This window comes from Cuculus canorus, chromosome 2 (genome assembly GCF_017976375.1).
Source record: "Cuculus canorus isolate bCucCan1 chromosome 2, bCucCan1.pri, whole genome shotgun sequence".
Taxonomy (NCBI): domain Eukaryota; kingdom Metazoa; phylum Chordata; class Aves; order Cuculiformes; family Cuculidae; genus Cuculus; species Cuculus canorus.
Window position 1 is genome coordinate 111,248,528 of NC_071402.1, and position 16,537 is coordinate 111,265,064.

The 16,537-nt window shown below is 40.2% G+C and overlaps 1 protein-coding gene across 1 annotated transcript in view; it reads right to left on the reverse strand.

Annotated features, from left to right (window-relative positions):
- Positions 1-2,638: 2,638 nt before the first annotated feature.
- Positions 2,639-16,537, reverse strand: part of STAC (SH3 and cysteine rich domain) — a 74,036-nt gene continuing 60,137 nt past the window's right edge. Inside the window, exons 9-11 of the mRNA XM_009556669.2 lie at positions 14,888-14,939; positions 14,638-14,775; positions 2,639-5,708 (exon numbers count right to left, since the gene is read on the reverse strand). Coding sequence (XP_009554964.1) covers positions 5,610-5,708; positions 14,638-14,775; positions 14,888-14,939 — 289 coding nt within the window. The 3' untranslated portion in view covers positions 2,639-5,609. The remainder of the gene's footprint in view (positions 5,709-14,637; positions 14,776-14,887; positions 14,940-16,537) is intronic.

Consider the following 16,537-nt stretch of genomic DNA (forward strand, 5'->3'; position numbering starts at 1 on the left):
GCACCTGGGTGAGAATGTGCAGTGGGAGCTGCTGCCATGGCCATCCGGACTGGCCCTGCCAGGGAGAGGGGTCTATGTAGAAATTTTAAGACATTTTGAGGGAATTGCTTCAGTATTACTACTGGACTGTTTCTTTTAAAATTCTGATTTTTACCCACAGCTACCTCTCATTTTTCACTGTTTGTGATGCAAAGCAGGAACAACTTTCACAGTCTCTCAGTTCTGTGTTGTCAGCCTTTGACCCTATCAGCTGGCAAACTGCAGGTAGCATAGTAATTGCTCAGATGTTGATTTTCTTAATTCTAATGAAGGTGAATTTATGTGACCTTCTCATGGTGTGTATATGGAAATGACTAGCATTTTTTTATTGTATTTTATTTTAATCCCATATGAATTCCCTCTGTCTTCCTCTCCTTCAGACCTCCAAGGAGAAGTTATTGTCTGTTTTGACTGTCTTATTTATAGTGAGGCAGTCAGGTCAGAGAGGTATGATTTACATGTTGTACTGACAATGTTTTCCAGCTTCCAATTTGTGTGCGGCATGCAATCCTATCTTTGCCTGATGAATGACATGCATTTCAGAGCAGTAAGTATCTTGATTGATCTCAATGTATTGCATATTTGCAGTTCAACCGCCTGTAAATCTGAGTTTATATTATATGCTTTGTCCAATCCAGACAAAACTTGTCAAGGCCAGATTTCTCTGTCAGTATAGCCGTCTGTCTTAGTACTTATTGGGAACCAATTACCACCCGAATTAGCTGCTGATCACATTACAATAAGGAAAAAATCAACCAGGACAGATTTTTAAGGATGTGTGCTCATGCTGTTGGGTTGATGTTAATGAATGTAAGATATATGTATATCTATATATGTTTAAATGCTGCTGGTATGTACATAAATAAAATGAAATTAATGGAATTGAACAAGTGACATCAATTTAGGTAGGCATTGTATGGAGTTCCTTAAGCCACTCATGCTGACCTGAAGCAGCCCAGTTATTTTTGTGGGCCTCTTTTGTGGACACTCTGCCAAGTGTTCATTCCCTAGGCACATAACAATTTTCTATATAAAGAATGGTTTAAAAAATAACTCTCGTGTACCTCTTAGGTTCAGAAGTTCTTTTTACCCATGGATAGCTCAATGTGCTGTTGACATATATTCCCACTGGGGAAAATGTTTATTCTCCTTGCTTTACAAAATGTAGTGCCCACAATCTGGATGATGATTTGGGACTACATTTTTATGAAATAACTCAAATATGAATTTAAACACCTTTATCAGTCTGGCTGTATTTGTAATAGAGTGAAGTACAGAAGGCGTACACATGGGAATATCATTCACTTTCCTCCCTACACTTCAGACAGAGCCTGACATACTTTGTACTTGTTCACTTTCTGTATGCTTATTATCGTTGCTGTAAAAGCTATTTGATAAGCATATCACCAGTGAACAGAAAATAAATATCTGCATTTTTCTTTTTCTTATGTATGAAAACCACAGCAACACCCCCACCCACCCACTCCCGTCTGATTGTCCAGGCCAATGTTACTTACTCCAGTGGTTTGTAGCTTCTTAGAATATTGTGCATCAGGAACACTGTGAAATCATAGACTGATAGCATTGTTTGGTTGGAAAAGAACTTTGAGACAATTGAGTCCAACCATACCTGTCCACTACTAAACCATATTCCTGAGCACCTCATCTACCTGTCTTTTAAATACTGCCAAGGATGGTGACTCAACCACTGGCCTTTTACAGGATCATAGCTGAACTCCAGTCCCTGTGTCATTCAAGGGTTCTTCTTACCAGGCCTTAAGTGGGACAAGATTGGTATGTATTGCTGCATTTATTCAGTGTCCTCTAGGGAAAGAAAGATGTAATTTGATCGCTCAATAAATCAGACTTGTCTGCACATATTTATAATAAATGAGTTAGTTTCATTTTCCTCAGACATCTGTCTAGTGCCATTTTAGAGAACCTATGAGGTATCTGGTGGTTTCTTTAGAAGGTCACAGCCCTTCCAAATGTTCAGTTTCATTGCCTGCTGACCCTGTGCGTGTACCTCTGATGGCACTGGGTACTATATTTAGCTAAATGAATCTCAACAAATAATTACAAAAAGGCCTATAAGCTATGCTAAAGATACACAATGTTTGTAGGAACAAGTGCCTCAGCTTCTCTGGGGCAATGAGTCCACAGCTGATGATACACTGCAGTGTCTGTCTCCAAAGGAAGTCACTGAGGCAAAATGCCCAAGCATAGAAGAAGATGATAATAAACAGGGATACCGTCCTAATAGATGGTAGGAGATCACAATACAGGTAGCGCATCTTCAGCTCGTGTTGATCAATGGTTCCTAGCGCTCATGAATATATTCTGTAGCCAGGTTCCTGCTGTGATGAGATGTTCAATGGCTTAAAATACATTGTGATCAATTAGAAAGAAATGTTGAGGAAGGCCCCACAACATAACATCACTTCAAGTCTAAACATATTACATGCATTGCAGAACTACTTTAGTTTGCTAAATGTGGCAAATGCAAGAGCTGCTGCAGGTTTTAAATGGAAATGCTCAGTAACCTCTGATGAGTTTAGTGAATGTTCTTGAAGGCGGATAACTGAAAATGGTAGTCTGATGCAAAGAAGCCAAGAAACATACACTTATATTCTCCTTCCAACCATTATATAGTCTTTATTAAGCAGAATATTAAATTAAATCTAAACAGCATTTATCTCCTGAAATTCATTTTTTTCTGAGCATACCTCAGATAAAGTCCATTCCATCCTCTGTGTGATGTTTAACTGCTTGCTAATGCAGTATCTATTGTGAACTGCATAAAGTAGGAAAAAAAAATGATGGGATACTCATCTGGATTCAGAGCAAGGCATCCAAAATAAATTTGAGAAAAATGACCTTAATTCAGCAAAGTGCTTCAGTTTTAAGCATGCAAATAGCCAGTGAATCACATGCTTAAAGTAAGACTCACGTGTGTGCTTCTTGCTAAATTAGGTATAAATTACATCTACATATCAAACAGCAGCAAAAGCTCAGTAAAAAGACAAAAAAAATACCCACAAAGAAAAACCATGAAAGCTTTGGTTCAGAAGCAATGCTTTCTCAAATGTAATACAGTCCACATAAAGTCTGTTTCATTTTTACTCCGTCACTTTATTATTTATTGCTCAGTATCAAAAGAAATCAAACTGACATTGATTAAAGGCCATTGTGAGTTGTAGGTAATATTCATATATTTCTTTGAATAGTATGATGCACATTGTAGGGATAAAATGAAATCATAGAAGACTAAAATATGAGGGAATCACAGTATGATGCAATCATGTAAACAACAGCATATATGTATAGATTATTACGGATTTCCTTTGTCCACTTGATAGGACTGATCAAAAGTAGCAAATATTTTAGTTCTAACAAACACTTGCGTTTTTCCTTTGAATGGGTGAATATATAAAAAAATAATCTTATAAAGCAGAGTGGATCAATACGCCTCTACTGCTTTTCCTCTTGGTCTTTAAGGCTTAACAGAATTCTCTGTCCTCCCACTGAGTTTATTGGTTATGTAGGAAAATGAGCTGAGCAAACATACATTGTTTGCACTAGAAAAGCCCCATGTATAAATTGCTGATATTCCCACTGAAGAGATGAAATCACATACTTTTGATCAGCCAAGAGGACATTATAGTTGGTATACATCACTTACATCATGAAGGTCCACATTTCAGCAGTTGACACCGCTGCAACTTCCTCCTCTGTAATGAACTGGTACATAAGATCTTCAAAACATGTCTCTGGGAGGTCGAAGAGTGATCTGCTCTGTGACATTCTTGTCACGTGTCGAGTTGTACTGGATTTCATAAAGCTTTGAGTAACATGAGCTATTCAAATAGGGTAACCCACCTGTGAGATCTGGGCTATACAACAGAGATTCAGACTGCCCCAATATAAGGAAGAAGAGCTGATAGTTGGTTTTTAGAAATGGTGTCAACTTTGCAAAGGCCTATACTAACCTGGCGGCATCTTAGTTTCTTCTTGCAGTATTAGGATTTAGGATATCAATTTGGGGTTAAGTGGAGTTTAGACTGGCATTCAGTTTGAGGCTGGTCAAATAAGGCATGAATTCAGCAGGGAGCTTTGGATCAGGACTTAATCTCTACATCATAATATATGCTAAGCTGTTTAAATGTATTTGATGCAATTACATCCGATTAAATATTGGAAATTGGGTTGTCTGTCTTTAAACATTATAAGGCCCCACCTCTACAACAGGATTGGCACTGGCTAATATACATAACTTGGTCGGGATCCACAAGTCCCACAGACTGCTCTCCAAGTACCAGAAGTTTCATATGCCCAAAACACGTTTGAAAACAGAGGCTTATATGGACAAAAAAGACCTGTCCGCACAATCTCACTGGGATGGAAAGGATTTGTGCAATGCTCACAGTGGTTTATTCCAAGGGGGAATTCATGTCAGTGCATTTACTGCTGAATCTGCAAAACTTCTACTTAGCAAATGAAGATGAATTTTCTAAGACACTCAGTGCCTTTCAGTCACAAATTCTGGATTTCAGTAATTACAGACTTCACTTCTATGTGTGATCTGTCCTTTCCTAGCATTTTCAGTCTTACAAGGGGTTAATTTTTAAAATTTTTATAAATAAGATTAATGTATAAAATCTTTTAAGTGCAATAAACACAGAAAAATACAAAACGTTTTAAGCCTGGGGCTCTCTCCCAACATTTCACTCATTTTCTGTATCACCAGATAAAGGTGGAGGAAAGACAGAGGGACACTTCCGAGCGGGCTTATGAATCAGAGGACCAGTTATTTTTGTGAACTATGAGAGCAGCCATCACACCTGACACACGCTGAGAGCTTTTGTTCGTATACAGAGAAAACCAAGGACACACAAGTTCGCTACTCTTTCGTATGGGAAGATTGCACAGAAAGAGAAAGCTGCCGACTTCCAGGGCACAGTGCATTTCTTGGACTGACGTTGACATGGTGTGTCCAAACTTCTTTGTTATGAGACTAAACACCAGGATTAAATGCTTAAGGTGATTCGTTCATACTGGGGACAAAGTTGTAGAACCACAGCCACGCTTTACTACAGGGAGTAGACTGCAGTATGAGGACAGTTTGAATGGTATTTCTCCCACCCCCGCTCCCCCCGCCCCCCTCCCAAAATACAGACTTCAAACAGGAAGCAGTCCAACAGTTTTCTAAGACACAAGAACAGGACATGAATTTAGTCCTTCAGAACAAGCTGTCTGTCTCCATCAGGGTCCTAACAGCCATCATGCACCAGAAATCAGCCCAGACTTTTTTCCTTACCCATTTCCTGTTAGTATCCAAGGATCTCTCATTTCTCTAGTGCTTTCTGGTTATATTTTCTTTCAGTCATTCCACTTTTCTTATTTGTTAATGCTGTTGTGGCAGTCTAAATATCTTTCTTCTCGTAGTTGCAGTTTTCTTGCTATTTCCCTGAACATCTGCAAAACAGCCCATCTGGGTTGACACAGTGTGAGATGAGGCAGACAGGCATTGCCAACAAGGGGCTTCTACTGCAGCAAGTAGGCTGTTGAAATCAGATGTTTTCTAAGACGTCTATGGGGACAAAACCTTTCTTCTTCCCGCTGTATACTTTGATAAAGCCGTCGTGTTCCTTTTCAGAGGTTACGCAAATCTGAATGTAAAAAAAGTATGACAATAATAAACTCTTTGCCATGAACAAGTGACAAGTTATTCCAGGCTATTTATCAGATGGGTTAGACATCCTGTTAGTTATTTCTGTACATAGAACAAGACTTCCTAGACTCTCAGTGCTTTGATAAGAAATGCAAACTCATGTTTAGAGAATTACCTTTCCCTGTGCCTTCTTAAAGTGCCACAAATACATGAGAGACCTTAAAATCATTAAGAACTTTGTAGTGGATCAGAGATTTTGCAACATGAATTATGACTTCACCCTACTGTAATGATTGTGATTTAGTTGTCTGTGTATGAGATGATTTGGTGTTATTTTGGATCATGAGCTAGCTGTCTTCCGCAACTCTTAATGGTGAAAAGTAATCATGTTGCCAAGGTCACTCGTAGCAGCTGACATGAATGCAAGTATATTCTCTTTTGCTTATTTAAGAACCCTAGGAACTTATCTGATGGCGGTGTGTTATGTTATGTTATGTTATGTTATGTTATGTTATGTTATGTTATGTTATGTTATGTTATGCCATGCCATGCCATGTCATGTCGTGTTATGCTATGTCATCTCATGTTATTTTACTTAGTTCTTACACTTACAGGTATCTGTACCTGTTGTGGATACCAATATATTTGAACTGAACCCATCTCTGTGAGTGTGTTTGCATAATACCTACTCCAAAGGGAGGCAGTTATGATGAAATCATGTGGTCTTTACAATAGTACAAATATTATTACATCATGGTAAATGTTTGCATTTCCTGAAGACCTTTGTGACCTCAGGTATTTCCATTTTAGGGTCTATCCTGAGATACTTGTGTTAATGGCTGGGACATTTGAAAGCCTAGTGGCACAAGTACTTTAGACTGGGCACTTGAGCACAGAGCCACACAAAATAAACAACTCTTTTCAAACATATCTATTTCTACTAACCAAAAAAGGTTTAAAAATAGACAGAAAACTACTGATTTCTCATGATGTCAGTGCCAGGTCCTTAAAGTCCCCTGTCTGGACTAACAGTCACAAATGCTCTGTCTGATAGATATTTACACTGTTCAATTACAATAATTCAGGGGTATGAAATGAACAAAAAGGCTATAAAATATTCCTGACTAAATCCATTTCAGAATTATTGTTATAGATTGTATGATGACATCTAAATACCACAATACCACATCTGAATTTTGCATCAGGTTGTCTTCCTGTTGCTAAATATGAAAAATTAACTAGCAATGCTGATGCTGCCAGTGGGAGATGAAATGTCATAAGAATGAGATGAAGCTGCTTCATTTTGCCACCTCCAGTATTTGGAAATGATCAAGTGCATCTCTCTACCTGCAAACAAAGGTTTGGAAAGAAAATGGACTAATTAATTTTCTTATTTAAAATACCTACTTAACACTAACTGAATTGGATCCCTGGGGCAGAATGACTGAGCACACCAAAAGAGCTGACCAGCAATAAGAAAAGTTGATATATTGTTGTTTAGGTTAAATCCCATGGAAAACTATGGGAAAGAGATGGAATTGATGACATTTAGTTTAGGCTCTGTTGCAAAACAGCCAAGTTCATCTGTGTTACAAATCTCTAGCATAGCAGCTGCTCTCGTTCCAGTTACCATTCAAAGCAGAGAGATGGAAAGCACATGTACACAGAAAGATGTTTCTGACTACTTCTAGATGTTGGTCTGTGTCTTTGAGAAAGGCTCTGAAAACTTAATAGTGAGAGAAAAACCCCACAAAGAAGCATGAGACTAAGGATGGCCAAGCATGGCAGAGTATGCAAGAATGAGAATGTACATCTTGGTTGAAAGATGCTCCTTCTCTGCTATGTGGGAAAATTGGCCTTTGCGGCTTCTTTGTAACAAGACTTTGCTGGTTAAAAGGAGTGTTTGACTCCATCACTCTTCTTTCCTCCTAACTAAAGATGTCTGCAAGACCTCTAAGTTTTTGCATTGACAAAAGTATCCCCCAAATATGCAGATCCCCAGGAGGGACATGCAGCAGGTCTGCACTGCTCACTATCCGTGCTGCATTTCTTGCTTCACCTATGCAGAACATATTGTGAGAACAGAGTGCTTTTCCCTGATGTCTTGTACTGTCAGCAAAATGATTTTTGGAGAAAAGAAAAATAGTGGTCTTTCTGAACACTGATTTTCTTTAACTCATGAGTGAAATAGCATGGCAGAATTGGTCTTTTTTTTTTTTTTTAGAGGCCCCCAGATGGCAGTTCTTTCCCACTCCTTCACATGGAAGAGGATGTGTCAGGGGCAGAATGAGCTTGGACACAACAGGCCACACTTTTACAATCCTGTGTGAGTCAGGAAACCTCCTGGGGTTGTGGCAGCTCCTGGAGCTTTGCGAAGCCTTAAAGATGCCCCACATGATGCAGTTTCAGAAAAGAGGGAACACAACACAATCTTTGGCCACGTTTGTCATCACCCCTTATGTGAATGCTGCCAAGTATTTCACTCACAAGTTTTATGCTTGGAATTTGGTTCCTGACATTGTTAGGTGAGTGAAAATCAGCAGTAACCTCAGATAGGTGCACATTAGCATCCACAGTTTTGGACTCCACCTGATGAATCAGGTATTGCTGAGGACTAGCTCTGGTGACAGACAGCAAACATGATGGTTGTGAAGGCACATGGTTTGCTCATGGTTTACTGTACCAAACTGGAAATTGTTTCAGCTACTCAGACTGGAATGGTTTGGAAGAAGGCTGCTGGTCTGATAAGGTAACGAACCACCCAGCATCCACTGTCCAATGGATTTGGTAGCAACACAAATGTAGACAAAATAGTTGTGGTTTTTACTTCTTTTTTTCCTGCACCTTGACTAAAGGGATTAGTTATGGAGTAAGCCACAGGGTAAGAAACCACACCTCAGGCTATTCCTTAGTCATCAAGCAATTTTTAAAAATAGCTGAAAGTGGGATCTAATGCTATAAAACCACTTCCCCATTCTTTCATCTCATTTTGTTTAAAAATGCCCAAAACAGTAAAAACAAACAAACAACTGTTCATATCATAGCTGTTGTCTGAATTTGTCAGCATCTGCCCTGAGGATTTTTTATCTGTCAGTCTGCCCCAAACAACTGTGGGAGATGAGCAGTTATGAAATGACCCTTTAAGCTGCATGGCATTAATAGCCTTCTGTTCTTTTAAACCCAGTGCTTTGAATTTGGACATAACTAGGAAATTCTCTTTTTCCAGGAGCAACTCTGAACTTGGTCTAATTTTCTGCAGCTGTTTTTTGCTTATCTTCTCTCTCTCGTATATTTAGTCCATCTGTCAGCCACAGACTGGTCTAATGAAACAGGAATTTGGTTATGAGGACAGTACAGTTTCAAGAGCTGTCCTGGAGCCTGCAGCCACTGCCAGGTCAAGAGGTCTGAAAGCTCAAATCTTCTGTTTGTCTGTAAGAATGACAGCACAGGGACACAGTGAGTTCTACATCTGCTGTTGTCTGTGCGCTGGAGTTCTTGCTTACGTGAGTCTTGTGGATGGAAATGATAAGTAGTTCAGTTTTCATACCCATTCGAGCATAGTGCAAATGATGATGACAGTTTTATAATAGCTGTTTCATTAACTTTTTGGACCAAGAGCACCAGCTTATTTTACCTACAGCACTTATTTAGGGTTTTAAAGATGACCTGGGCTAACCTGGATGGGTAATGTGTTATACCCATGTTTTGGGCCCCTGCAAAATTTGTGTGCCACATAGTTATCTCTGAATGAATGGGAACACCCATCCCTGTTCTGCAAGACTGACATCAACGAAAATCAGAGATAGCTGGAAAAAGACCCTTTACCCCTGAACCCTAGATGTGAAATGCAGCGGTTATAGCTGGGGAGAACATGAAGAACTGCAACATCACTTATTGCACGGGGTATGAGTTTTAAGTGATTCAGTCCGAATGCATAAGTGACAATGATGCAACTGATTTTCAAAGGCAGCTGAGTCATGCTCTTCAAATTTAAGCTACTTTTACAGTATCCCAGGATGAAAAATGTGAACCTAAAGTAATTCCTAGACAATGAGGTGAAAAAACAGGTAGCAATGAAGCATTTAGACTAATCAGAAGACTCCAGGCTGATGAATCCGTTAGGGCTGGAGACCTGGGCTGCAAGGCTACCTTGTTAGCCCTAACCTCACAGGTTTGTGTAAGCCCATTGCCAAGCTATTCTGGGGTGGCTGGATCAGATCAGTACATATCAGCTGATGTGCATGTGCCTAAAAGTCACTCTTTTTGAAGTTCTTGTGACTGGGTGTTGGGATAGGAGGGAAGTTTGTCCCCTCAGCTGTGGTGCCAAGGGGATAGCAAAGCTGACAGCTCTGGTTTGGTGGTTGTGGCCACCACAACAGCAGTAGTCAACTCAAAGTCATCACAGAAGCTGTCTGGGAGATGTTTTTAGATGTTTTGGGCTAGTTTATATCAGTGACATTTATAAAACACTTCCATTGCAAAATGGATCTGTTGCACTGACCTTTATGCAAACTCCACTTTTGGATGAGGCAGAAAGTTTCTGATTGCCAGTATTATTACAAATGTTGTGGTTTGGGGTAATTTCTGTTGCACAAGATGACTTGTGCAATTTCAAATCAGTTGTGTTATTTAATCACAAAAGCCCAACTCTAAATCAGTTTGTATTAGTGTGACTGTAGATGCCACAGGCTTCCAGTGAAGGGTGTGAGCAGTTTTTCTTTAAGAAGTTATTTCCTTTATTTAAGTAGGATATTATAAAAGGAGCAAAATCAGACATTCAAACAATAGATTATTGTGACTTCTTTAAAAATAAGGATGATAAAAAAAATGTTAGAGGCATTTTAAGAGATTTTTCTGGACATTGATGACTTATTAGGTATGTATTTTCAAAATGGAGACTTCTTATTTTGTGAAAACATGTCAAATCAAAGTCTGTAGTCAGGCAAAGGAGCATTTATATAATGTGTGGTAATGAATTCAGGTAGGCTGGAGCAGAAGGTACAGGCTGCAGAAAATTACCAAATGATGGTACAATCAGCAACAGCTGGAAATTAGGCTGCCAGTATTGTGTGTGAGACAGCTTAAGAGTAAAAAGCCACAGAAACTGTCTGTTTTTTGTTTCTCTGTCAATAATCTTGCTTTACTGATGACAGGGCCTAATTCTGCTTCCTTCCAACAGATTGCTGATTGAGCCCTGTGGTGCCCAGATGTCTTCTGAATTTGTTTCAAGATTCACAAATCTTTCAGTGAACCCTAAACTTCAAGATGCTGATGTCTCTGAAGCAGTACAATTTTTCTCCCGAAGGCTGGATTTTGTATTTCATAATGAAATTTTCAAGGGATCCTTTGTGAAGACGAGCTTGTGCATATTGCTCAAGATGGGTGAGCAAATGGTGCTGGCTTTCCCTCAGTCCTCTCCTTGGGTATTAGCTTTGCCAGAAAGGTTTGCATGAATTTGAAACTCAAAATGTTATTCCCAGGACATGAAACTGGCAAGTGATTCCAGAGAAAGCCCTCACCCATTGTGCTTCATACTTCGAAAATATCTCTGCTCGCCTGAAATGGCTTTTCTCAAGGTATTCCTGTGGCTTTGTTGATGTGAATATACCACCTCTTGCCTTACAAGAATAGACTCTAGCTGGGAACATTCATGTAAGGCACAAGGGAGATAGAGACCTGCAGTATAAACTGGATGTTATCAAGCAATATACTGAAAATTCATGTTACTGTCACTGGATCTGTTTTCCTGTTGGCATATCGTCCTTGTTGGAATGGTTCTGCACTCTTGTTAGATCCTGCAGAATTTGACCCAGTGAATTAATAGTATAAAATGGAGACAATTTGCCATACTATAGTGACAGGAATTTATTAGGCCAGTTAAAGAGTTTCTCTAGCTAAAGTGAGACTTGACAGGAATTGGTAGTAATGAATAATGTCCCCATCTTCCTAATCTGGAACAAGCCAGTGCTTTGCACATAGCACATATATTGTGCTCACAGCACACTGGACACTGTGCCCAGAGACAGCTAAAACGGCTTGTTACATCCCACAGAAATCCCCAAATAGAACTGAAAAAAGAATTCTGCCAAACAAGTCCCATTCAGATGACCCTTTTTTTTTTAATGTCTTCCCTATTGCATTCCTCTCTCTTTTTAGCATGGAAAACAACAGAGAAATCAAGGACAGAAAATAAAAGAAGAAAAAAAGAAAGCCAAAAGAAATTTGACTTTAAAACTAAAATATAAAATAAAATTTTAAATTAAAATTTGTCAATGACAATTAAAATGTTTTTCACACCAAGAGTTGTACCGCAATGAAAGCAAAGCTGCTCTGCTGAAAAAAAAAAAAAAAAAGTATTGTGCCATTCAGGCAATGATGTCCATGGTAGGCACACATCCTGCAAACTAGATTCAGGAGTCCTTGTGCTCTTGTCTCCATACTTTTGCTACATCTTGGCCCTGTGCAAGCTGCCAGCTCTCACTGGGAGATACTATGGGGGCTCAAACCCTGTATGGAGGGACACTGTGATACAGATGAGTGTCCATGGCCTCGCTGTGACTGTCCTGCCTGGAAATTGCTCAAAATGGCCTTGAAGCTACATGAAGATCCCCTTTTTTGCATAATTTGTGGGAAGGAGGAGTGGGATCTGTTGGCTCCACTCCTTTCCTCTCATGTCTCTGAATTTGTGTGTTCAGACTGATCTCTGATCCCTGTTTTACATCAATTATTTCTTTCTTTCTTCCTCTGAAGCCTTGTCCACACGGAGTGAAGACCCAACAGCATTTGCTTTCAACCTCAGCATTTGTGTGGGTTTGAGATAGGGCTGAATAAATCAGCTACAAAGGAGGAAGTAGCAGACAGACAGGAAGGATTCATCCCTTTACCTCCTGCCCTAATTGAGATGATCACAAGCTCCTAATGGCGACCTCCCTTGTAAGCCTGTTGTGAAATAGGGACAATAGGAAGTCCTTGTGTTTTAGATGAAGCTGCCAGACTTTCTACTTGGAAACTGTGATTTTGTCAGAAACAAAACAAGAAACTGTGTCCTCACTGTTTGCAGTGGCAGCCACTCTAACAGAGAGGATCTGGTATGCCCACCGATGAGAAGGGACTCAGACTGTGACTTATTCCTGCATGGTGGCATGTCCTCGAGTTTTGCCCTTGTGCATTGCTTATACTAGAGCACGAGTGCAAATACCTCTCACTACGCTTTGCTTTGGTAATATCTTTTCCCTCTGGGTGCGCATACATAAATGATCAAAGAAGGTTCTGGGTAAAAAAAAAATTTAAGAATCTTCTCTCTTTCTAGTAGCTTCGGGGCTGTCTGGGGCTAGGGCAGTTACAGCATATTTAGGCTATTGTTACGTCTTCCTTAAAATGCTGTGTATACCCAAGGACTGTTAGGACTTTCACTAGCCCACAAGGCAGAAAAGGTACAAGTTAACCTTATCCACCAGTGGAGGGAAGCATTAAAGAAGTTCTGTGTGAAAAAAAGTTATGGCCCTGAAGATCACTCCGATGCTGACTTCTGCTCTCCTTCATTAAAATCAGTGATTGTCCAGGCACTGTAAGGCAAATGATTCTTGATGATGTAATATCAATTGCCAAAGGAAAGGAAATACCTATTGTGAGTAAGAGCATTAGTCTTCACAAGATGCAATGAGAAAAAAAATTAGCTTTTTCTCCATGATATTTGAAAAGTCATGGGAGTCAGGAGAAGCCCCTGGTGACTGGAAGAAAAGATGACCCTGGAAACTACTGACCTGTCAGCCCCACCTCTGTGCCTGGGAAGATCAGGGAACAGATCCTCCTGGAAGCTATGCTAAACCACATGGAGGACAAGGAGATTATTTGAGACAACCAGTGTGGCTTTGCCAAAGCAAGTCCTGTCTGACCAACCTATGATGGGGTGACCACAGCAGTGGATATGGGAAAAGCAATGGATATGATCTATCTGGACTTCTGTAAAGCCTTTGACATGGCCCCCCACACCACCCTTCTCTCTAAATTGGAGAGAAATGGATTTGATGGTTGGACTGTTCTGTGGAAAGAAAGTTTGTTGGATGGTCGTATTCAGAGAGTAGTGGTCAATGGCTCAATGTCCAGATGGTGATCCATGACAAGTGGTGTCCCTCAGGGATCTGTACTGGGACCAGTGCTGTTTGATATCTTCAACAATGATATAGACAGAGAGATCGAGTGCACCCTCAGCAAGTTTGCAGATGACACCAAGCTGAGTGGTGCAGTTGCTACACCAGAAGGAAGCAATGTCATGTAGAGGGACCTGGGCAAGCTGAAGAAGTGGGTCTGTGTGAGCCCCATGAGATTCAATGAGGCCAAGTGCAAGGTCCTACTCCTGGGCTGGGGAAATACGTGGTTCCAATACAGGATGGGGGACGATGTGATTGAGAGCAGCCATGTGGAGACGGGCTTGGGGGTGCTGATTGGTGAAAAGTTCTACATAAACTAGCAACGTGTGCTTGCAGCCCAGGAAGCCAACCATATCCTGGGCTGCATCAAAAGAAGCATAGCCAGTAGAGGTGATTCTCCCCCTTTACCCTGCTCTCATGAGACTCCACCTGGCATACTATGTCCAATTCTGGACTCCCCAACATAAGAAGGGTATGGAACTGTTGGAATGAGTCCGGAGGAGGGATATGAAGATGATCAGAGGGCTGGAGCACTTCTGTTATGAGGACAGGCTGAGAGAGTTGGGGCTGTTCAGCCTGGAGAAGGTAAGGCTCTGGGAAGACCTTATAGTGGCCTTCCAGTACATGACAGTACATTCCCACACACATAATATATTTTTTAGTAAAACTGAAGTCAACAGCATCTGCCTGTGCTCATCTGGCACAACTTTCTCTCTAGTCATTGGTCAGAATGCTGGATGCTGAAGTTAAGTAGGGATCTGGCACAAAGGAACTTACTTGGTTCTCTTTCAGAGTTATCTGTCCCTGTTCCTTGCAGCCAATGAATGTCCTGATACACCTGTAAATCTTCTCATCATGTTGCACTCTTTGAACAAAGTTAGCAGGAAAAAATCCTATTCTGTCATCAATTTTCCCCTGATGAGAAAACATATTGATAGAAGAAGGTCATTAACACTAGTAGTATTGAAAAGAACATATTTTTCCCCTTGGAAAGAAAACAGATAAATATTAAATAATTAGCACATACCTTCCACCAGTCTTCATTGGAGTCTTCCAGAAGAGTGATCATATCCCCTGGCCTGTAATTAGAAGAGAAAAAGAAGTTTAAGATGACTCTTAATTTATATGCTGCATCACCTTCCACAGTTAACTTCTACTAGGGAGGTGGTCTGTCCTTGGTCATTTTATCTGAGCATTCACTACAGGCAGAATCAATGAGGCAGCAAGGTTTTCTTAAATGATACATGGTAACGGAGAAGAGAGCGTCTGTATATTTGGGCTAAATTTTTATTTTGAGATAGTATCTGAGAAATGGATTTTTTTCTTCCTGTTTAATAAGAAATTGTTTAAAATACAGTCCTTATTTGTTACAGGCATTATCTTGTTACTTCAAGACATTTCACATTGTTGGGACACACCACTTTATCATCTGTGTTTTCAAGCTGTGATTGCAGAAGGAAGGCAGCAGGAAAATAGTTCTATTTAACTGACGAAGGCAATTAGGCAGCAGGGATATAATTCTGCTCAGGAATGTATTTTTGATTTGAATGGGACTTATTTACCTTTATAATGTGTGGTGCAGGGTTATAATTGCTAAGTATCAGCATCCAGCTGCCTCGTTCCAAAGCAGAGCTAAAAGAATAATTTAGCTGGAAATGCTAATAGCGAAATGTGCTGAGCTGATTTTGTGCAGGTAGTTGAACAGTTATTTGACCTCCTTTCTCCCATTGGTGGCACTTTGTCAATGCTATTATTGTAATTAATAGTAATTATAATAGTGCTTCATTGTAGAACGTAAGTGGTAGCTCATTTCCAAATGGATTAACCTCAGAAAGAACTGTCTGCTTGTAAGAGACATTTCTTCAATCTTAAAAAAATTAAAGGTTGACCCTGAATTATTCTGCTTTCCCTGCATTCCTTGTTAGGCTCACTGTATTGTTGAGGTATCAGTGCAAGACCTTGCAAAAACATTCGGAGCATGTGATGCTCTGTCAGAGCATGCATAGAAGCATAGGGCGAGGCTGGAGGTAGAAATATGCTGGACCTCCTTGGTCCACTTGCCTAGTGGTTATCATTGTTGCTGACAACTCGAGAAACAGGCATTTAGTCTTCTAACACTGAATGATCTGAGCCAGTTTTCCAACTCTCAAACAAAGATGCTTTGATGATCATTGCAGGTCCAATGTCCATGCAGGACATTGCAAATGTCCTAGTCTAGTCTAGTGTGTTTATTACAGTGTCTGAAGCCTGGAATTGCCTGTACCCAGGACTCTAATTTTAATAACTGTGAAATAAGGCCATCTCTTAGAAAAAGCATATTATTGGAATGTCCTGTCTATTCCAGAGCTTTGGAAAACCTGACCTGCTGTCAAGGAAGAAATAAGGTTGTGGTAAGTACTAATTGCTTCTGAAATCAGGGCTGGTACTTCTCCGTTGCTTCCGTAATCTACCACCCATTACATCCCCTCAGAGGTGAGCTGAGATCTCCAGAAATCTCCCCTAGCTCTTCTTCCCAGCTCATCTCCTTTCTCTGCTATGGAATCACAGATTGCTTTTACCCCTAATTTGAGGAACCAGGGAATTTTAGACAATGATGTGTTTTCTGGGATGTACAGGCATGTTTGAGCAGTGTTATTCTTCATGGAACAAATGCAGAAATTGGAATATACCCCTAAAG